Genomic DNA, 24229 nt, shown 5'->3' with positions numbered 1-24229 from the left:
GCCGCTGCTTCCGGGAGCCGTGCAGAGCGGCCCCCAAACCTGCTCCCCGGCTGGAGTGCTGGAGCAGGGCAAGCTCCAGACCCCGCTCCCCAGCAGGAGCTCGAGGGCCGGATTAAAATGGCTGGCGGGCCGGCGGGCTGGATGCGGCCCGCGGGCCGTAGTTTGCCCACCCCTGATCTAGGAAGACTTTCTCTATGCCGGTGTCAAGACTGCAGCTAGCAGCTCCTATCTATATTGTCTTCTAATGCATGTGGCTTACTGGCAGCCACGTATCTGCCAGTAGTCCGTAAGCAAAAAATGTCACCTACTGATTTCTGAATCAAGCCCACTACTTGTGGTTAACCTTGAGCGTATTTTTTCGAAAGAGACATCAGTCTCTGTTTAAAGGCTACAAGTGAGAGAGAATCCACCATGCCCATAGGTCAGTTATTTCAGTGGTTCCTTACCCTCCCTATTAAAATATTCATCCAATTTTTATTCTGTATTTGTCTAGCTTCAGCTTTCAGCCACTGCATTTCATTGTCTTTGCTGGAGTAAAGAACCAGAAATCTCCTCCCTGTCTACTTTTAGACTATGATCAAATCGTCTCTTAACCTTCTCCTGGACAAACTAAATAGATGGCATAGCTAAAGTTTCTTGCTATAAGGTAGGTTCTCTGGACCTCAGATAATTCTTGTACCTCTCTTCTGAACCCTTTCTAATTTTTCATTCAATTCATTTTTTGCCTTCCCCTAACCAAGTGCTTAATTCTCTTTCCTCCTAATGCTGCCATTTTACATCCTGCCCCCAACTGAGCATTTCATTCTCAGCTGCCCCCATACAACAAACCTCAGCATTTAATTTTCTACATCTTAACTTTCAGAAGGCTTTTCCCACTTACTCCTGCAGCTCTGTGTGTGTGTATATGTGTGTATATATGTATATAATATATATATACACACACACACACACACACACACACACACACACACACACACACACACACACACACACACACACACACACACACCAGTACATACCCCCTATCCTATATATATAGATATAGGATAGGGGGTATGTATTGGTGGGTTTTTGTTCCTGCACCTTGCTCTTCAGGCCAAGGGGGTTGAGGTTGGTACCTGTGGGAACAGCCTTTTTTCTTTCCTCCCCACCGCAGGCTTGGGACTCAGAGCAGGATCACTCTGCATTCCTGCCAGCTACAGCGCACCTAAACAATCCTGTTCAGCAACTGTGATTGGTTGCCCTTCTTGAGGAGGCAGGGGAATGGGGGGAAAGGAACCAATCAAAGGGGGTTTCCTTATAGAATACGGGTTTTCCCGGCCCATAGAAAGGCCTGAAATGGCAGAGGGAGTATACCTGCAGCTAACCCTTAGAACTTCCAGGACGTTATTTTTGTTGGAATGCTGTGCTGCTAAGGTTGAAGTTAGTACTATTTTTATTTAAGTAATTTTGTTAATAAGTATGTGTGCATAATGGAAAGTTCCTCCATTCTTAAAGAATGTTTGCTTTGGGGCAAGATATAGAAAACCTAAAATAGTCCTTTCCTAGTTGCAGTGTTTTCATCTGCGGTTACTCTGGCTTGTCTTAAAGCAGTTCAGTGAATAGAACTCTGTGTAGCTTGTTGAGGAAATGGTGCTGCCTAATTTTCTAGGAATTACCTCTCTCAATTCTTCACTTGCTGCTACTCCTAATAAGCAGGTTTGTAGTAGTGACTTAGAATGCAGTGGCCAGAGTATCCCATTTTAGGCTGTCTATTTCCTCTTCATTGTCCTCCTCAATCAAAGGATTTACTAAAATTTTGCTCTGACATGTATGACTTCATGTGGCTTTGGTGACTGAATCTGATGATTCTGCACTGGGCAAGTTTTGCAGTTGACTATCCCTGGATTCCATCTGAATGGTCAACTCTAAAGCTCTTACAGGGTCTGGTATTCATTAACAATTGAAGTTAAGTACTTCCACATTGAAATGCTAAGCAAAGCTAGCATTTAAATATAAACAGACAATACTGTAGGATTTTTATTGCTGAAGAGCTACTCTAGCATACTCTAAAAAGCTAAAAATAACCATTAAATATTCTGAGGTTCTCTACATTTCCTGCAGGAAAGAGACTGTAGAGTCTGGTTTTGGGTGTGCTTCAGTATGCAGGTAAAACAGTGTTACTGGTCAGAATGTACAAACTAGTCTCTCCTCAAACCCCAAAGATTCCTCCTTATGCTAACTCTTAAACTCTTGCAGGCTCTGGAATTACCCATATGTAAGAGAATGTTTATCTGTTTCTTCCCCAAACCGGAAGAAGAGCTCTGTGTAGCTTGAAAGCTTGTACCTTCCACCATCAGAAGTTTAGTCCAATAAAAGATATTACCTCACCCACTTTGTCTTTTTCCCAAGTGACAAGTCTGAATACAATGTTAGTCACACTGCATGAGCAGAAAGAAGGGCTCAGTGTATATAATGTAACATGCTGGTTGCTAGGACCAATGTATGGTAAATGAGACTAGATGTGTCACTCAAGTTTGGGGGATTTACCAGAGGAGAGACTGCTGAATGATTTTTTGTTTGTTACAAGAGGCAGTGTGACTGAAAAGCTGTTCCTCGGGCCCTCTATCTGAAACCTTCTAGAATAGGAGCTACTGCTCTCTTAAGAGCTCAGGGTAATGTCTTGATTCGTACTGACCCTTTCTTTGCTGGAAGCTACCACTTAGCTTCAGGAAGAGAACATACCACAGCTAGCCTGTAATGTATAGGTTCTGTCCAGCAGGAGAACAGTTAAGATATCCTAACACCCCGCCTGCCTGTGCTGTTGTAAGCAAAGTCTTGTAGAGCTGGCATGTCCTTCTCAAAGAATGCTCTGCTGGCAGCTTCTGCTTTCATACATGGCTGGGGCTCCAACTTGAGCACTGCAGACTGCTTTGTGGCAGTTTGAAATGGAGAAGGCAGGGAGTCCCCAAGCCATGGAGAGTTCTATAGGTTAAATCCAAAACCTTCAACTTCGCTCAGAAGCTAAATGGATAACGGGTCCCAGGGCACTGCTGCTTTGCTCCCAGAGAGAGACGGTTTACAAATGGGCTGCTGTATTTTTCACTGCCTGCAGTTTCTGGCTAGAGTAAAGGGGTAGCCCTGTGCAGATTACACTATCGCAGGGGTAGGCAACCTATGGCACGCGTGCCGAAGGCGGCACACGAGCTGATTTTCAGTGGCACTCACACTGCCCGGGTCCTGGCCACCGGTCCTGGGAGCTCTGCATTTTAATTTAATTTGAAATGAAGCTTCTTAAACATTTTAAAAACCTTATTTACTTTACATACAACAATAGTTTAGTTCTATATTATAGACTTATAGAAGGAGCCTTCTAAAAACGTTAAATGTATAACTGGCACGTGAAACCTTAAATCAGAGTGAATAAATGAAGACTCGGCACATCACTTCTGAAAGGTTGCCGACCCCTGCACTATCGCATAGTTTTGAGGGTATAAAAGTTTGGATTACGTTAGCCAGGTCTACATCTGAAAGAAATGAACTCTGGGCTGAACAGCAGTGGGGGTGGGGAGCTGTACCCAACAGCAGCCATAGGTCAAATAGTACCCCTAGATTGCAGACTCCAGTTACTAAAGGCTGACCCTCAAAAGGACAGGTTTCAGAGCAGTAGCCGTGTTAGTCTGTATCAGCAAAAAGAACGAGGAGTACTTGTGGCACCTTCATCGGATGCATGGAGTGGAAAATACAGTAGAAAATGGATGCAGTGGAAAATACATTTTTTCATGTTCTCTGTGTATATATATCTTCCTATTGTATTTTCCACTGCATGAATCCGAAGAAGTGGGTTTTAGCTCTCAAAAGCTTATGCCCAAATAAATGTGTTAGTCTCTAAGGTGCCACAAGTACTCCTCGTTCAAAAGGACAGATAATGCTTGCCACTTCTTGTGTTTTTCTTCCAACCTTCTGCTGTTCCCTCTCTGTTCTCCAGACTGAGTATTAGCCACCTACCCCTCAGCCATGCCCCAATCTACTAAATGTTAGGTGAGATGTTCGACAGCAGGAAAGAGGGAGCTGGGTGTCATTGACATTTTGAAAACACTACTGCTCATGCCTCTTCCCTAGCCCTTCTAGTGTTTCCATATGCTTGTTAACCTGCAGAGCACCACAGAAGAGAATCCTCAGGTCAGAACAAATAATGCCCAAACCAGCCTTGGGGTGTTTGAAAATCCCTGCCAGCTGGGAATGCTTTTCTCACTGTATTTGGCCTTCACCACCCGAGAAAGACATGCATCCAAAGCATAGGCTCTGGCCAATGGGAGCCGGGTAGCCCCCCCTGCACTCCCCAACCCCCTGCACTAGCCTCCTCCCATACACCCAAACTGCTGCTGCTGACCCAGGGGCTGCCTGGCTTGGGCAGCCCCTGAGCCAGCACCAGCCGCTGCAAAAGTCACGGAGATCATGGAAAGTCACGGAATCCATGACCTCCGTGACAGACTCGCAGCCTTCGTTATAAGGAATAGCTGGTATCGATTTTTCAAGAAGAAGTCATACCAAACCAACCTAATTTCCTTCTTTAGCAGGTTTAGTGGCCTAGTGCAGGGGTTCTCAAACTGGGGGTCGCGAGCTTATTACATGGGGGGGTCGCGAGCCATCAACCTCCACCCCAAACCCCGCTTTGCATCCAGCATTTATAATGGTGTTAAATATATAAAAAAGTGTTTATAATTTATAAGGGGGGGTTGCACTCAAAGGCTTGCTATGTGAAAGGGGTCACCAGTAAAAAAGTTTGAGCCACTGGCCTAGTGGATGGGGGGTGTGACGGGTTGGATCACAGAGACCCCCTTGACACTGCCATCTGATGTGCTGAGACTACCTCTGAGCCCATTTTCCCTGGCAGCTTGAGACTTCAGTACCCTGTCTTGTTGAGCCAGACATGCTAGCCTGCTACAAACACAGACCCAGGTCTGAACCACATCCCCCAAAAGCTGCAGACTTAACTGAAGACAGCTTAGAAAGTGCTCCTGTCTCTAGCACCCAGACACTCAGCTCCCAATGGGATCCAAACCCCAAATAAATCCATTTTACTCTGTATAAAGCTTATACAAGGTAAACTCATAAATTGTTCACCCTTTATAACACAGAGAGAGATGCACAGCTGTTTGCTCCCCCAGGAATTAATTACTGACTCTGGGTCAATTAATAAGCAAAAAGTGATTTTATTAAGTATAAAAAGTAGGATTTAAGTGGTTCCAAGTAAAAACAGACAGAACAAAGTAAATTACCAAGCAAAATAAAACAAAAACACGCAAGTCTAAGCCTAATACAGTAGAAAACTGATTACAGATAAAATCTTACCCTCAGAGATGTTCCAATGAGCTTCTTTCACAGTCTGGGCCCAATCCTTTCCCCGGTACTGTTCTTGTTAACTCAGGTGGTAGCTAGGGGATTTCTCATGACTGTAGCTCCCTTTGTACTGTTCCACCTCTTTATATACCTTTGGCACAAGGCAGGAATCTTTTGTCTCTTTGGGTCCCTTCCTTCTAAATCAGGGATCTCAAACTCAAATGACCACGAGGGTCACATGAGGACTAGTACATTGGCCCGAGGGCAGCATCACTGATGCCCCCGCCCCCACTTCACTCCTTCCATGAGGCCCTGCCTCTTCCCACCCCTTCCCTGCCCCCATTCCAGCCCCTTCCCCCAAGTCCCCACCCTAGCTCCGCCCCCTCCCTGTCCCAACCCCTTCCCCAAATCCCCGCCCCGCCTCTTCTTCGCCTCCTCCCCTGAGCGTGTCTCCCCTCTCCTCCCCCCTCCCTCCTAAAAAGCGCAGCGAAACAGCTGTTTGGCAGCGGGAAGCACCTGGAGGTAGGCAGAGGAGCAGGGACGCGGCACACTGGGGGGGGGAGGGGAGCTTGGCAGCCGTAGGAAATAACTTGGGGGGGGCACAGCCCGCGGCCACATGTTTGAGATCCCTGTTCTAAATGGAAAGGCATCATTTTAAGATGGATTCCAGTACCAGGTGACATGGTCACATGTCCTGTGCGACCCCAAGCATAGATTTTTTTTAAGAAGTAGTCGTGCCAAATGAACCTAATTTCCTCCTTTGGCAGGTTTACTGGCCTAGTGGATGGGGGGAAGCAATAGATGTGGTATATTTTGATTTTAGTAAGGCTTTTGATGCAGTCCCGCATGACATTTTCATAAGCAAATTAGGGAAATGTGGTCTAGATTAAAATACTATAAGGTGGGTGCACAATTGGTTGAAAGACTAATCAAAAAGAAGGTTTGCTGTCAGACTGGGAGGGTATATCTAGTAGGGTTTCACAGGGGTCTGTCCTGGGTCCAATACTAGTCAATATTTTCATTATAATTTAGATAATGGAGTGGAGAGTATGCTTATAAAATTTGCAGTTGACACCAAATGGGTTGGGGTTGCAAGCACTTTGGAGGACAGGATTAGAATTCAGAATGACCTGTCAAATTGGAGAATTGGTCTGAAATCAACAAAAATAAATTTAAAGACAAGTGCAAAGTACTACACTGAGACTTTTTTTACACTAGCACTTTTGTTGGCAAAATTTTTGTCGGTCAGGGTTTTGAAAAAACATGCTCCTGACCAACATAAGTTTCACCGACCAAAAATGCCGGTGTGGACAGCACTATTTTGGTGGGAGATGCTCTCCCGCCGATATAGCTACTGCTTCTTGTTGGGGTGGTTTATTTATGCTGGTGGGAGAGCTCTCTCCCTCCGACATAGAGGAGCTATACAGGAGACCTTACAGCGGTGTAGCTGCAGTGGTACAGCTGTAAGATCCGTAGTGTAGACACAGCTTTAGGAAGGAAAAATCCTTCCTGAGGATTTTTCACAGCTACAAAATGTCGAATAAGTGGCTAGGCAGTAGAACTGCTGAAAAGGATCTGGGTTAGGGCGGTCAATTAATCACGTGAGTTAACTGCGATTAAGGCAAAAAAATTAATCATGATTAAAAAAATTAATCGCGATTAATCGCACTGTTAAACAATAGAATTCCAATTGAAATTTATTAAATATTTTCGGATGTTTTTCTACCTATTCAAATATATTGATTTCTATTATAACACAGAACACAAAGTGTACAGTGCTCACTTTATATTATTATTTTCGATTACAAATTTGCACTGTAAAAATGATGAACAAAAAGTTTTTTTCAATTCACCTCATACAAGTACTGTAGTGCAATCTCTTTATCATGAAAGTGCAACTTATAAATGTAGATTTTTTTTAAACATAACTGCTCTCAAAAACAAAACAATGTAAAACTTTAGAGCCTACAAGTCCACTCAGTCCTACATCTTGTTCAGCCAATTGCTAAGACAGACGAGTTTGTTTACATTTACAGGAGATAATGCTGCCTGCTTCTTGTTTACAATGTCACCTGAACGTGAGAACAGGTGTTCACATGACACTTTTGTAGCCGGCGTTGTTGCAAGATATTTACGTGCCAGATATGCTAAACATTCGGATGCCCCTTCATGCTTCGGCCACCATTCCAGAGGACATGCTTCCATGCTGATGATGCTCGTTAAAAAATAATGAGTTAATTAAATTTGTGACTGAACTCCTTGCGGGAGAACTGTATGTCTTTGTCTCTGTTTTACCCACATTCTGCCATATATTTCATGTTATAGCAGTCTCGGATGATGACCTAGCACATGTTTGTTTTAAGAACACTTTCACAGCAGATTTGACAAAATGCAAAGAAGATACCAATGTATCTAAAAATAGATACAGTACTCGACTCAAGGTTTAAGAATCAGAAGTGCCTTCCAAAATTTGAGAGGGAGGAGGTGTGGAGCATGCTTTCATCTGTCTTAAAAGAGCAACACTCAGATGCGGAAACTACAGAACCCAAACCATCAAAAAAGAAAATCAACCTTCTGCTGGTGGCATCTGACTAATACTTAGATTTACAAAGCCAGCATAAAATAGCTTCTTTCATACCTTACTGGTTACTCAGAAGTCCAAACACCACAGTTCCCTTAAAGCAGTAGTTCTCAAACTTTTGTACTGGTGACCCCTTTCACATAGCAAGCCTCTGAGTGCGACCCCCCCCCCCTTCAATATATAAAAAAGTGTTTTTAATTTATAACACCATTATAAATGCTGAATACAAAGCAGGATTTGGGGTGGAGGCTGACAGCTTGTGACCCCCCATGTAATAACCTCACAACCCCTTGAGGTGTCCTGACCCCCAGTTTGAGAACCCCTGCCTTAAAGTGATCCAGCCTCAGGCCTCCATCCAGATACTCACGTCAGAGATGATGAAAATTTCTGTAAATCTTATTTCATCCTATACAAGAAAAGGTTCTACCAATCCCGAAGGATCGGACACATTACCTCCCAGGTTAATGCATGTTTCAGATCTTACCCAAATACACGCTACAGCCAATTCTTTTAACTAAACTAAAATTTATTAAAAAACAAAAGAGAGAGTATGGTTAAAAGTTCAATATACATACAGACATGAGATCAATTAGTTGAGGTTCAGATTCACAGCAGAGATGGTGAGCTTTGTAGTTGCAAAGAGTTCCTGTAGAGTTCAGATCGTAGGTCATAGTCCAATGCCCAAATCTCACATTCAGGGCGTACCAGCATATTCAGGGCGTACTAAGTCTTGCGACTCAAAATTCCCCTGATGAAGTCTAAGTAGATCTGAGATGACAGAATCAGGACCCAAGGATCTTTTATACAATTTCATGTCCTCTTTGACAAGTTGGGAGTTCCTCTGGGAACAAAAGGTCATTAGGATGACTTTGAAGGAGGTCCATCACCGGTACTTAGCTATACGGATTAACATAAGGCCATTTGCTTGTTCCTCCACCATTCACAGTACATTTCAAAGAGGGATGAATACGAGATATCCCATATTTATAATTCATTTAAATGATAGGATGTTCTTTTGACGTCTGAATTATCAGAATATAGCATAGACAGGGACTGTTGACTACTTTGTCGACCCGACTCATACATATGTAAATACACAAAAACACAAACATTATCTTCCCATGTGTCTTTTGAGGGTTTTTTATTTTGCAGGATGTTTAATCCTTTCTAGCCATGCGTCACACAAGCAGAACCCATCATCAGAATGGACGCATATCCTATGGAATGGTGGTTGAAGATGAAGGGACATATGAATCTTTAACACATCTGGCATGTAAATATCTTGCGACGCCGGCTACAAAAGTGCCATGCAAACGCCTGTTCTCACTTTCAGGTGACATTGTAAACAAGAAGCGGGCAGGATTATCTCCTGCAAATTGTAAACAAGTTTGTCTGTCTGAGTGATTGGCTGAAAGTAGGACTGAGTGGACTTGTAGGCTCTAAAGTTTTACTTTGTTTTATTTTTCAATGCAGTTATTTTTTGTGCATAATTCTACATTTGTAAGTTGCACTTTCATGATAGCGATTGCACTACAGTACTTGTATGAGGTGAATTGAAATACGATTTCTTTTGTTTTTTACAGTGCAAATATTTGTAATCAAAAATAAATATAAAGTGGGCGCTATACACTTTGTATTCTGTGTTGTAATTGAAATCAATATATTTGAAGATGTAGAAAACATTGAAAATATTAAAATAAATGATATTCCATTGTTTAACTACACAATTAATTGCACGATTAATTTTTTTAATTGCTTGACAGCCCTAATCTAGGTGTTATAGTGGATTACAGATTGAATGTGTGTCAATGTGATTCAGTTGTGGAAAGGGCTAATGTTGTTCTGGGATGTACTAACAGGAATGTAGTATGTAAGACACAGGAGGAAATTGTGCTCTGCTCTGGTGAGGCTACAGCAGGAGTACTGTGTCCAGTTAAGGCACCACATGTTAGGAAAGATGTGGACAGATTGGAGAGAGTCTGGAGGAGAGCAACACAAGTATTAAAAGGTTTAGAAAACCTGACCTATGAGGAAAGGTTTGTGTGAGGGGTTTTTTTGTTTGTTTTTTTTAAGGGTATATTTAGTCTTGAGAAAAGAGTCTGGGGGGAGACTTGATAAGTCTTTAAATATGTTAAAGGCTGTGAGAAAGAGGACTGTGATCAATTGTTCTCCATGTCCATTCTAGGTAGGACAAGAAGGGATGGGTTTAATCTTCAGCAAGGGAGATTTAGGTTAGATACTAGGAAAACATTTTCTAACTACATAGTTAAGTTCTGGGATAGGCTTTCAAGGGAGATTATGGAATCACCATCATTGGAGGTTTTAAAGAACCGGTTGGATAAACACCTGTCAGGGATGAACTAGGTTTACTTGATCCTGCCTCAGCTCAGGGACTGGATTTGATGACCTCTTAAGATCCCTTTCAGTGTTACATTCCTATGATTTTATGACATATTCACCAATTTCACCTTTTTTGTGTGTATATTTTTGTGCATCTGTAGTTGGTCAAATATTAGTACAAATAATGTCAAATATTTGACAATTTGAGTTGCTCAAGTACTAAGTTTAAAAAAGAATGTAACAAAACAATATACCACACTGTTCCGTTTCAGGTATGTATCGTGCGTATAGGCGTAAAGTCCAGTCCCCACCATAGTCACAGTAGCTTCTCCATAGTAAAGGTTGCAGGGACTGTCCCATTTTAAGTCTAGATTAAAAACAAACCATTTCATTTCTTTTTGGGGTGGGACTTTCCAGCCAAGATTTGTAAAACTTCAAGAGCAATGGCGTCCATCTGGAGCTGTTGGAAGAGGCTATGTGTGCACGGGGAGAGTGGGGATTGCAAGTTTCTTAGCTAGGAGCAAAAAGAGGTTACAGCAGTGTTTGTAAATGGCTTGCCCTTAAATCGCTACTGCTGGTGCAATGGATTCTTGAAGCGAAATGCATGTGACGTATGAGAGAAGATTTAATTTAGAAATAGCCAATGTTCAGATTAGCTAACCTTTTTAGCTGCAGCAGAATGTGCTAGTGGATGTGTGCCAGGTGCCAATGCATCTCTTAATGTTAATACCTGCTACTAGCTTTACATTGCAGTGATTTTAAACAGGCAGCTGTCGGCTTATTTGGGAATCATACAAATTCATATGCCAACTGAAAGCTTAGATCTCTAGTTATGGTTCATGTGGCAGGTCCCACTCCTCTCTCTGTCCCTTGCTTCTGGGCCCCCCTCCCTTCCCTGGGGCTGTGTGCGCAGACACACCTGGGCAGCAGCCTGCACTGTCAGGGCAGTGAGTGGGAACCAGCCCCCAAACTTCCCCACAGCCTCCTGAGGATCCCTTATTCCTGCCTCCTGGGTGCAGTGTGGGACGGGATCTGCGATCCCCAGGGAGTGCTGGGGATGCACTTCACCGCTTAGCAGCAGCCAGGCAGAAGTGTGTCTGTTCTTCCTCTGAAACCTACATTTTATGTCAAATATCAAAACAAACAGACAAAAATAAATAAAAAACCAACCAAACAAAAACGCCTTCACTGAACATCCCATTCTAAATATTAAGACTTGCAAAGTTTCATTTTAATAGCTTGACAGCCCTGGAGACTGATGTCCTAATTATCCTCGGAACAGGTGCACATGGGCATTTTCCTGCCAATGTGCCTCAGTCTAAAAGTGGAGAGCCCAATTCTCAGATGGTAGTTCGGTATAAAGCCTTCTCACATGGCAATCATTCTACTGGGATAGCAGTTTATGTACTCATCTGTTCTTTATGGGCACCTGAGTCCTATCAGTAGCACCGTCACAATTAGGAAATGGTGGGCAGTAGAGTTTTCCCAAAGTGCAACACATTTGTAGGGCTAGAGCAGGGGTCGACAAGCTTTGGGAAGTGGTGTGCCATTAATTTAAGGTTTCGCTCATCCCGCTGCTGGTCTGGGGTTCCGTAATCCAGGCCGGCAGCGGGCTGAGCGGGCCTGGCAGCCAGGACCCCGGCTGGCAGCAGCGTGCCACTAAAAATCAGCCTGCGTGCCGCAGGTTGCTGACCCCTGGGCTAGAGTGTCAACCTGGGACGGACGGACAGGCACTAAGCACTCTGGGATAGGGTTACTTTGACTTGGGTCTGTGCACTGCAGTGTGGATACTAGAGTCCTGGGTTCGAGCATGGATCAGAAAATCCTTAACCTAGGGTTAAAATGCAGTGTAGACATTCAAGCCCAGAGTTCCTGGACACAGGTCAGCTGACTCAAATTCCACTAACCCTGGGCTTACATTACTGTGTAGATATTCCCTAAAGCTCATTCTCAATTTAGGAAAAAGAAAATGTAGCTTTTCCTTCTTGGGAGGGATTCTCAGAGGTTTTGTTCCTCAGCTCTCTCTAAGAGAGAAGTAGGTCACTTGAATTTTAGAATTACTATTCAGTTTGAAGATTTTTCTACTATTCATGCATTTAACTTCTTCTTTTGTTTGTCACTCTGGTTCTCCTCTTTCAAACCCAGTTACTGATGTACGTTTTGGCCTCCAGCTTAAATAGCACTGAAGATAAATTTTCCAGATGCTGCAGTAAATGAGCCAAATTGTCTCTAGAGTATAACAGAGTTCTAGCGTAATTTTAGACTGTCATTAGAATAAGAAATGAGAATCTGCTTGCATCAAAAAGTTTGGCTTAAGGTTTGATCATAGCTTTGACTACTTTAATGGTATCAATTCTAACTCCATGGATGGATGGATGTTAAGCTTTATGCACATCACAACCTCCTGGGCCTGTTTCTGAAAATGCTCCTTCACTTTTCCTAAACCATGTGAACTGGGGCTGTGTTGTGGATGCTGCCAAAGAACTAGGCTGAACAAGACACTAACTTTTTTGTTTTGTTTTGTTTTTTTAAAATATTGAGTTTTCTAGCAGTGTGCCTTAAATATGTATTTTTAAGCTTTAGTTATTTTAAGAAATTTTTGTCGTGTTCTGTTCATCTAGTGATTTTTAGAAAGGTTTTCTGTGCAGCTCTGAGCACAACAACATTAAACACCTCTCGTCCCCCAAATCCTTAGCCCAGTGACTGAACGGTGAGGTTTTTGCATGGATATTAGATAGCAAAGCCAGGCAAAGTTGATCGTAATAGTGAACACTGTGTGGGGAGCCCAGTGCAAGAAGGAGACAGTCAAGAGGTTCTGCTCATGTGGGCAGTGGAACACAGCATAGACTTAACGAGAGCTCAAGGTCATCCAGAAGTGCCTGGAAACTTTGCCATGATTGATTCTTCCACAGACACACGCAGACTATGACAAACATTTCTCAGTGGCTTGTTTGAACAAGCAGAGCAGCATCAGGTCTTGTCTCTGCATAGAGAAATCAGATGACTCCTATCTTGGGCAGAGAAGAACTTACTCTTGCTCTGTCTTTTCTGTTGAGGGGAAGCTCTTCGTTGAAACAAACTGGCTAAGCGGGCTGAGCCTTGGCCAGGGAGAGTGGAGCTTTGACCCCATCATAGAGCTGTTTAGCGTGGGCTCTTGTTACCCCCAGCAATGAATCCTGTGCATCCAGTCAAACCACAAAATGAACAGGTATTCCTCCAAAAGGGTGCGTGCACGGTGGCAGTAGGTGGATAGCACATTGTTGGTGTCAGGGACTGGGATGTGGGTGATCATTCTTAGTGGTTGGAGCACATGTCAGAACCATCGTCAGAGGCCAGAGCTGAAGTCAGGAATCAGAGCTGAGATTCAGAACCAGGGTACCTAGAGTGAGGCAAGGCAGGAGCAGGGCTTTGGAGCAAGGCTGGAAATAAGCAGGGCCAGAAGATATCACAGCCATGGGTGAATGATGAACTGCTGCTACTAGTAGGCTTAAGACCCAGTCTGCTGACTCTTACAACCAATCAAGCGGCGTAGCCAGTTAGGCCAGCTGCACTCGTTAGGTTGCTTGGAGTTTGGCTCTACTGCAGGCCTTGAATACATGGTGAACAATTGATCAACATCCTCTTTATAACCATGTTTTACATACTTTAAAACTGTTAGTGCCCCCCCCCCCCCCCCCGCTCATTTGAGTAAACATGCCCAGTTCTTTCAACCTTTCCTCATAGGTCATGTTTTGTAAACCTCATTTTTGTTGCTCTCCTCTGGACTCTCTCCAGTTTTGTCAACATCTTTCTTAAGGAATGGTGGCTGAAACTGGATGTCGTACTCCATTTGAGGCTTCACCAGTGCTAATTAGAGTGGAACAATTACCTCCCGTATCTTACTTACAACACTCCTGTTAGCACATCCTGCTAGTACTACTAGACATACATGATGAAGACCTACCACTAGAGCTTGATGTTGATTTAGGAGATGTTACAGTGGAAGAAGTTTGAAAAGCCATCAGTAAACTCAAAAATGAGAGAGCAGATGGAAAGGATAATATTACTGGAAAGATGCTTAGAGCAAGTGATGAAATAGCCCTCCAGACTTTCTTTGGTTTTGCTTGGAATGAAGAAAAAGAATCCAACTCAGTGGAAGAGAGGCCTTATATAAAATTGCCAACAGCAGTAACTGAAGAGGAATCACATTACTCTCAGTGCCTGTGAAAATCACGTGCCGCATCCCGAAAAGTATCAAGAAACAAATTTACCTTCAACCTAGAGAGGAACAAGCAGGTTTTAAACTATTGGGGTCATGTGCAGATCATATTGATATGTCGGAGAACAATATGGAACAACGTATGGAGAAACAAGCACCTCTTGTAATAAAATTTATAGATTGCCAGAAGGTGTTTGACAGCGTACAGAGATGCAGTCTTTGGAGAATTATGGCATTCTATGGAATACCAGCAAAATAATTAGAATAGTCAAGGATCTACATGATAATGCCATATGTGCAGTCAGATGGTGACATCAGCCAATGGTTTTCAGTGACAGCTGGAGTAAGGCAAGGATGTACTATGTCCCCACTATTGTTTGCACCGGTCATTGACTATGTCATGAGGAAGGTAACCACAGAAGGCAACTGACAAATTTTATGGACAAATTATAAAGCACAATTGGATGACCTTGTTTTTGCTAATGACATTGTCTTGCTTAAACATATTGCTTAATGGAAGAACAAGACACAGCTTTTGGCAGATACAGCAAAATAAATTGGTTTGTTCATCAACAAGGGGAAGACAAAATATATGGCTATCAATGTTCCAAAAGTAACCATGAGACTGGACGAACTAATGCTAAATAAGTAAATCATGTTACCTATCCGGGAAGAGAGAGATACAATAGTGACGCCATGCTAGATGTCAAGTTATGAATATCAAAAGCAGCAAACAACTTTCATAAATTTGAAAAGATTTGGAAAAGTAGCATGATTGAGACACACACACACAAAACAACAATTAACACTAGCCTCCTGCCTGTCCTCCTTTGTGGAGCAGAGTCCTGGAAATTGATTGATAAGGAGATCAACTCATTCCAAAGTAATTGCCTTCCGAGAGAGAACTTCTTGCAACATCAGAAATTGTAAGTAGAGCAAACAAATCTAAAGCATCGAATAGAGTAAGAAGATAACAATGGACCCTTCTTCTGCTCCTTGTAAACCAAAACTGCAAACTGTTCTGGGAATGTGCTTCACTTCAGACTTGTGCTGCGTGCACATCTACATTGAATGCTATTTTGATGCTGACTAACACACTAACTTGATTTAGTTTAACCCTTGTGTGGACACCCTTAAATCCATTTTAAAATGGCTTGCATTGATGTAGTGTCACTTAGTAAGGAATCAATTTAATTTAAGAGAGACAGGGTGGTTGAGGTAATATCTTTTATTGGACCAACTTCTGTTGGTGAGAGAGACAAGCTTTTGAGCTACACGGAGCTCATTGGGTCTGGGAAAGGTACTCTGAGTGTTACAGCTAAATACAAAGTCAAACAGATACTTTAGCATAAGCAGTTAGCACATATTCTAAGGCAGTGTTTCTCAACCTTTTTGATATCAGAGACCGGCTTGCTGCCTTCCTAATCCGTATCAGAGAGATCTCCAGGACCGGCGCTGGTCCACAGACTAGTCATTGAGAAATACTGTTGTAAAGGACATTCAAGGAGAAGTGGCCTGTCAATGCCCCTGCAGTCATACGACAAAAAGAGGGGGTTAATGGATTACAGATTGTTGTAATAAACCATAAATCCAGTATCTTTACTAAGACCATGATTTTTAGTGTTCAGTGAAGTTACGAATTTAAGCTCCCAGGCTCATCTTTTGAAAGTGTTGTGGAGGTTGCCTTTGAGGCTGAGGACTGAGCAGTCGAGCCCCGCAAATCTGCAGCTATCCGCATCCACAGATATCTGTTGACCATGTTTGTGGCTCGGATGCGGATACAAATTTTGTATCCCCGCAGGGCTTTACTGATAGGTCAGATATAGAGTGATCACTTTGTGAAAAGTTTACACCCAAGAATGATAGGGTGTGTTTGTCTTTTATCATTTTCCTTTGTGAGTTCATTAAAAAACATAGTGATTGTCTATCTGGTTTCACCTGCATAGTTGTTGTTGGGGCATTTAATGCACTGGGTAAGGTATACCCCACGTTGTGATGGGCACGTGTAGGACCCATGGATCTTGAAAGGTGTGTTGGGGTGTTGATCATTGTAGCAGTAGAGATACGTCTGCAGGTTTTGCATCTGTTGTTCTGGCAGGGTCTGGTGCTGCTTTGAGTTGGTCTGTCCAGGTCTGTGAGAAGCTTGCTTCTGATGATGATCTTGGAGAGATTGGGGGGTTGTTTGAAAGCCAGAAGAGGGGTTTCAGGAAACACTTCTTTCCGGATAGGGTCCCCATCAAGCATGGGTTGTAGTTTGCTGATACCCCGATGGGTTCTAGTGTGGAGTGGTAGGTGACAACTAGGGGTATATGGTCAGAGGGAGCTTTATTTCTGTACTGAAGCAGATGCTTTCAGGGTATTTGGGTGGCCCGTTCCATGATGCAATCTACTTCTCTGGTGGAGTGTCTTTGTTTGGTGAAGGAGGTTTTAAGTGTGTTAAGGTGTATATCCTGGACTTTCTCCTTGGAGCACATTCTGTGGCATCTTGAGTGCCTGGCCCCTAGATAACAGAATTCTCTCTGGAACACTCCCACGCTGGCATCAACTTCCTGGACGCCACAATCAGCTTTGACAATGGAACTCTACAGACAACTATATACAAGAAACCCACAGATCACCGCACCTACCTTCTTAGATCCAGTAACCACCCCAACACACCAAGACAGCTGTTATCTACAGCCAGATACTCTGAAACCACAGTATGTGCTCTGAGGAGGAAGCCTGGGATATACACCTTATCATACTTTAAAACTGCCTTCACCAAACAGCTACTTATGCTAAACTTGTATGCTAAACTATCTGTTTGATCTTGTATTTAGCTGTACTACTCAGAGTACTTTTCCCAGACCTAAGGAAGAGCTCTGTGTAGCTCAGAAGCTTGTGTCTCTGACCAACAGAAGTTGGTCCAATAAAAGGTATTACCTCACCCACCTTGTCTCTCTAATGTCCTGGGACAGACACAGTTACAGTACACTGCATACAGTAATTTAATTTAAATCATTCTGTGCCAGGTTTAGTTTAGTATAGGTATCCATGCAGAAATCTTGCACTAACTTAGCTAAATTGGTTTTTAAACCTGTTCTAGTTAAACTGATGCAACTGTGTGTAGACAAGACCTTACTGGACTAAAGACAGATGAAAAATACATCTAGATTTTCCTAATGTGACTCTTGTATGCAAGCAATTGGTGTAGTTCCCACAAGGATGCGGTATGATTGCAAATGGAAGGATAGTTGGCTTTGAGACCATCTCTAGGATGTGGTTCACTCTACAAAAAAAGTTGGATTTGAAACACTGTTTAGATCTAAGGATATATATTGAAAACAGCCTTCACTTGGCAAATGAAGAACAGCATTTATTTCTGAAGACTAGGTGGAAGGTGTGAACACTGAACAGTGGCTAACTAGATACTGGAATTTGCCTACTACAGCTGAGCCTGCTGCCCTTAATATACACCCAGAGCTACCTTCACTGTCAAGATGTCTGCTTCCTGTTTTATTGTATCTAATACCTCCATTTTTAGAGGCATACACATCTCTGCAATTGGATTCTCCCTACCCTGCAGTTTTCTCTTAAACTCTTTAGTTGCTAAACTAGGGGCTCTCTCTAGTTGTCAGCAGTGTCCATCAGGGTATTAATGATCAATGGTGATGCGCTGGCTCAGAATTAAACGGCAGCATTAGTGGGGGATTTCTGGCTGCCCGTGGGGGGAAGAAGCTTTAAAGAAGATGAGGGTCGTTAATGTGAATGAGTTCTTTGTGTTTGACAGAGGTACTGTTATATCTGGCTCTTGCTGGCACTAATGTGAGGAAGGAGACAGCTACTGAGCAAACTTCCTGCATAGGGTTCGTAGTTCACCTTAATGCTGCCCTGCAGTGACTCCTGCTCTTCCAGGTCTGGACCTCTGGGCAGACTTTGGTAGCCACACTGAATTGTGTAGGAGTCTCATGATGTGGGTGAATGGTCACTGAGTATTTAGGAAAACCCAAGACTGGACATCTGGGTGCAGATTTGAACAGGATTGTAGACGTGAAAGGTTCTTATGCTGTGCCACTGAGACCACTAAAACTCACACCTGGCGAATATTCAGAACTCTTGCTTGAGTGAGTTTAGCCTGGTAGCTTGTTGACATAAGAGTTCATTAGGCGCTCCAGCTGGGCAGCATTTCTATATCTGGGCCCAGATGTTGAGTTCAGGTTTGAACCCAGGCCTGGAGTTCAGACTGTGTCGTGTATATTTGTAAAGCACCATCCACAATGGAGCCACAGTGTGATCGGCTTCTAGGTGCTACCACAATAGAACTGTTCAAGTATTGATATTGGGCAGTTAGGTTGTACAGTGATTCGAGCTCCTCCTTGCCTATATCTGGTGCTGTCCAAGTAGAGAGTAAAGACCCACTGGCAAGTAGGAAAAGAGTTGTATTATTTCAGAGATTTTTGTACCATAAAAGTTACTGTCCTGAAGATAAAAATTTCAAGGTAATCTATGTTGATCCTTTGAGGTAGGCAAAATTAACAAGGGACACCCCCCCACATACATCCCCTGTGAGGAACAAGGAGGTGCTAGAAAAGAGAAGATCGGAGAGAACTCTTCACTTTTAGTGTGCAGTGATTTGTCATTATATCAGATGAGGAAATTGCATTCTCCTCTTTTCAGATGACTTATTGGAACAACACATTCATAGAGTATGGAACATGTGCCTATTCCTAAGCCCTAATAAAGCAACTTAATACTTTTTCAGAAAGTCTTATTTTTTTTCTTTTGGGGACTAATGATGAATGAGACTTGTAGGAAGGATAGAAGACTCATCTGGTCTTTTACATTCATACAAACACAAAATCCTCCTACTACACCCTTGCAATATTTAAGAATAATCCTCCATGCAGGGACCCACAAACTTTTCACCCTTTTAGACTGAGAAAGTACACCGCTACCCCGATGTAACGCGACCCGATAGAATGCGGTAAAGCAGTGCTCTGGGCGGGTGGGGCTGCGCACTCCTGTGGATCAAAGCAAGTTTGATATAACGCGGTTTCACCTATAACGCGGTAAGATTTTTTGGCTCCCGAGGACAGCGTTATATCGAGGTAGAGGTGTATCTACATTTGCCTTAATTCATAATTAAAATGAATGTTTTACCCCGTCAGCTCATTGCCAGAAAATGTCAGCTAGATCCGTCCTGAGCATTCTAGATCTGGGACTACTCTCTCATGTAAGGTCAGGTGGGTTATCTATCCCGTAGTGCCCTGCAACGTTTTCTTAAGTTTACCTCCATTAGAACAGCCAAAGAACATTCTGCCAATACTTTCACAGGCGATTATCTGAGCCTACCTCTCCCTGTCGAGATCTCAAACATAGTGGTGCTGCTTTTGTGGATTCTAGTTTTTCTTATACTTGCTAACGCATGGAGAACCCAGGATCGGTGATCAAGGCTAGGTATGCGGGCACCACAAGAAGCTGCTCCAGGTGCTAGCCTTTGTCATTCTATTCACAGATCTGGAAGGTACACTTGAGCTTAATACTCAGTTTGTAACTTGCCAAAACAAGATGGCAGACTCATTGATTCTGTAACTGGCAAAAAAAAAAAAAAGTTTCTGCTCCCACCTTTGACTAATAAGTCTCCATACTGTATGCCAGGGGATACCAGCCCTAATCCATCCTGGGAGACTGCACCGGATGGGGTAATTTCTGGGGAAAATAGTTTCCCCTGTTATACTAACTATAAAGCAGTGACTACCACCTGCTGGTATCCTTACCAGTACTTCTAGGTCATGGCTGTAACTTCAGGTTTCTCCTCCCTATTTTTTAATAGTGAGCTTTGGTGCTGGGCCCCAGTGCATAATTGCTGCCCTCCTTCCTCTCATTCAGTTGTGCGTGCTCTAACAGAGTTTAGATTGGTCCAAATCTGGTACTGCAAGAGCAGACCAGACTCCACTGAGGGCTAGTTTGCCTAGTTGAATGGGAAGTGGTGGGTACTGACTGGCCCAAAGGAGATATTTAATGTAGAAAACAGCTGCCCTGAAATACTGGGGATCACCGCCTTGTGGTTATTGGTAGAGGTGTAGCTACAGAGAGGGTGACTGTAGCTTTGCTCTTTGGGACACCAGAGGAAGCAATTTATTCCCCAGTGGCCATCACCGAGTGGCACAATCAAAGGCTCCATTCTCCATTGCCACTGTGCCAGAGAAGTGCAGAAGCTCCTTAAATACAGCTGTGTGTGACATCTGCAGTCATGCTCTAGATGGCTGCTATATTGCAGCAGCATAGATCTGGTAGTCTAAAAGCCCCGTGAGAGTTATGTTCTTGGCTGGCTGTTCACTGTAAGGCTGTAGTCTAAGACTGATTTAACTCTGTTATTTACATATTAACATAGCGTTTGGCTGCTCTTTCGTGTCAGAAGGGGTGACTTGACTACAGTCTTTAAGTATCTACATGGGTAACAAATATTTAATAATGGGTGCTTCAGTGTAGGAGAGAAAGCTATAACAAACATACATGACCCAATGGCTGGAAGTTGAAACTAGACAAATGCGGACTGGAAATAAGGTGTACCTTTTTAATGGTGCGAAGCATTAACCATTGACAGTTTACCAAGGGTCGTGGTGGATTCTCCAGCACTGACCACTTTTAAATCAAGATGGGATGTTTTCTAAAAGATCTGCTGAAGGAATTACTTTGGGTCAGGTCTCTGGCTTGTGCTCTACAGGAGGTCAGTCTAGATGATCACAATGGTCCATTCTAGCCTTGGAATCTATGAACTGTTCTTTCTGACTTTCTTTTACAGTCACTGGCTCTGGCGGAGGATTCAGAATGGGAGACAAGCCTATTTGGGAGCAGATTGGATCCAGTTTTGTACAACATTACTACCATATATTTGATACAGACAGGACCCAGTTAGGATCCCTGTATGTAAGTACCTAATGAAGGGGGGTGAGGGCCCTCTACCACTTCTTAAATCTGCCTCTCTCCTGTGGGAGGAGGGTTCTCATAACCCTTATCAGATTTCATTGATGTTTATCTTAAACTCTTGCACTGGAAAAGCTGATGTTTTTTTCCCCCCAAATCCAAAATGTTAGTCATCTCAGTCACACTTCCTGGATTATTTATTCCCTGCCCCTCTCGCGTCTAGCTCTTCTTCTTAGCATTGCCTGCCTGCTTCGTGCAGCTGCGCTCATAATAGCACCATCTGTTGGTAGGTTGTGACGGCACCATAGGTTGTCCCATGATGAAACCTCTGTGTAAAAGCCACATGCTTGTTTTGTTTTGCTAGTTAGTGGGGTAAACTGAATTAGGTAAGTTTGGGAACTCAAAGATGGAACTGAACTGGGGATATCAGGGTCAGCATCTATAAACCCAAGAATATGCTGGGAGCAGGACAGCAGCTGTTTTTGTTATGGGAAAGGTAAATGTGCACTCCATGATCTCAAGACTGTGCCACAGCCAGCATTATGCCTAGGGCCCTACCGAATTCACGCTCCATTTTGGTCAATTTCGTGGTCATATGATTTTAAAAATTGTAAATGTCATGATTTCAGCTATTTAAATCGAAAATTTCACGGTGTTGTAATTGTAGGGGACCCAAAAAGGAATTGTGGGGGGATTGCAAGGTTATAGTGTGGGTGGAGTTTGAAGTACGGCTACCCTTACTTCTGTGCTGCTGCTGGTGGCAGCGCTACCTTAAGAGCTGGGCAGCTGGAGAGCAGTGGCTACTAGCTGGGAGCCCAGCTCTGAAGGCAGAGCCGTCTCCAGCAGTAACGCAGAAGTAAGGATGGCATGGGATGGTATTGCCACTCTTACTTCTGCACTGATTCTGGTGGGGCGTTGCTGAGCTGGGCCCTCAGTCAGCAGCCACCACTCTCCCGCCACCCAGCTCTGAAGGCAGCAGCGCAGAAGTAATGGTGGCAGTACTGCAACCCCCCCTAAAATAACCTTGCAACCTCCCTGCAACTCCCTTTTGGGTCAGGACCCCCAATTTGAGAAACGCTGGTCTCCCCTTTGAAATCTGTATAGTATAGATAAAAGCACACGAGACCAGATTTCACGGTCCGTGATTCAATTTTCATGGCCGTGAATTTGGTAGGGCCCTAATTATGCCTGAACAGCCTATCCGTGTTCATTTTCCATTCAAGCACAGAGTGGAGCCATGTCTGAGGTCTAGCTACTCTCTACTCGGTTTTGCCTTCTGTGACTCTCTTTGCCTATAGGCTGGTGCCAGGGAAACTCCCTGTACACCAGGTGGTGAACAGTGGCATAGGGAAATTGTTGTACCTCACATCCAGGCTTTCCATTCCCACTGTGGGCTTTCCTTTTGCTGGGTGCATAGGAAGCAAGCTTAGACCTCGCAATCAGATGGAGCTTGGGAAGTCCCAGCTGTGCCTGGTAGCTGCAGCATGTGGTTCTCAGGCTTCATAGAATCATAGACTATCAGGGTTGGAAGGGACCTCAGGAGGTCATCTAGTCCAACCCCCTGCTCAAAGCAGGACCAATTCCCAACTAAATCATCCCATGCTGTATTTCGCTTCCGAGCACAAGAATTGAAAATTTTACTCCTGACTTGCTCCAAATTATTTTGTGGGGGTCCCCAGATTAAACCCCTCTGGAGCTGTCCAGCTCCCATCTCCACCATAGCCACTCCTCAGCCAAAGCGTTAGCGGGGTGGAGAAAACTACTGAAGTAACAAAGGCGGCGAGACTAGGACGTGTATGCTCTGGTGCTCCCCCTTCAACTGTGCATTGGTGGAAGCCCCTTCACCCAGCAACAGGACCCAGGTTGCAACTTCCTCCTGCAAGCAGGCCAGAGTGGCTATTTCAGAGCAGGCCCAATGGAGGTGGCACTGGTAGGGCTTTGAGGGCACCACTTCCACCATGAGCAGTGCCTGCCCCATGCCCTTCACAATGCAGGTATCAGCAGGCATGGTGGATGCCCCAGCTCCTGCATCCTCTGTATAGCAGTTCCACAGAAGATGCATCTATTTTTCCAGAGGATGCACGAGAATTCAGCAGTCTGTCCGAGCTACCACTGCTTCTTGCTCTGCTCCTCTGGCCCCTACTTCAGCTCCCATATCCACTGTCTGCAGGGACCCCCTTACCACAACTTTTCCTGTAGTGATATGTTCACAGACAGTGTCCACAAGGGACCTTTAGCAGAGCTTTTTCAGCAGTTACATCTTCCTTATGGATCCCTACAGAACATGGGCCCTTAATCACCGAACATTTACGCTTGGTCCTTTTTCCACAAGCAAGGACAGCCAGAATCTTCAGTAGCCAATAGTTTGTCTTCCTCAGATCTCCTGAACTGGGCTCAGCACTTAGAGGATTGCTCAACAGCTCCTCCACCAGCTCTGCACAGCCAGGGCACGCACTGCTATGACAAGTCCTTCTCATGTGTCCTCTGACAAAAGAAGAACCAAGCCCAAACACATATTTCTCAGGAAATACCCAGAGCCGTCAGACCATGCCAAAAAAGCCAGACTCTTTCCTTTCTCCAGAAATGAAGCAAAGACCAGAAAGGCATCTGAGTCAGTCTGCCCTGTGACCACTTAAAGCAACAGGCGTTTAAAAAAAGTAGACTGAGGCTTTGGTCAGACAGGAACCAAAATGAAGGAGATGGTATTCTGAATCATCATGCCCTCTATGCTGACTCTCAAAGGGCATCAGGAATCTGCGGCTAGAAACGGATTTCATTTTGCTTCTAGTCTGCTTGAGGTCTGGGTTCACACACAACAGAGCCACTCGGGGGGGGGTGTGTGTGTGTGTGTGTGTGTGTGTGTGTGTGTGTGTGTGTGTGTG

The 24229-nt window shown here is 43.9% G+C and overlaps 1 protein-coding gene across 1 annotated transcript in view; it reads left to right on the top strand.

Annotated features, from left to right (window-relative positions):
- Nucleotides 1–518: 518 nt before the first annotated feature.
- The window catches only part of LOC113406923 (nuclear transport factor 2), a 44626-nt gene continuing 20915 nt past the window's right edge, over nt 519–24229 (top strand). Inside the window, exons 1-2 of the mRNA XM_026653806.2 lie at nt 519–646; nt 21226–21350. Coding sequence (XP_026509591.1) covers nt 21252–21350 — 99 coding nt within the window. The 5' untranslated portion in view covers nt 519–646; nt 21226–21251. The remainder of the gene's footprint in view (nt 647–21225; nt 21351–24229) is intronic.

The sequence above is a fragment of the Terrapene carolina genome, unplaced genomic scaffold, assembly GCF_002925995.2.
Source record: "Terrapene carolina triunguis isolate 2854851 unplaced genomic scaffold, T_m_triunguis-2.0 Scaffold165, whole genome shotgun sequence".
Classification (NCBI taxonomy): Eukaryota; Metazoa; Chordata; order Testudines; family Emydidae; genus Terrapene; species Terrapene triunguis.
The sequence above is the reverse complement of the archived record's forward strand: the minus strand, read 5'-3'. Positions and strand labels throughout refer to the sequence as shown.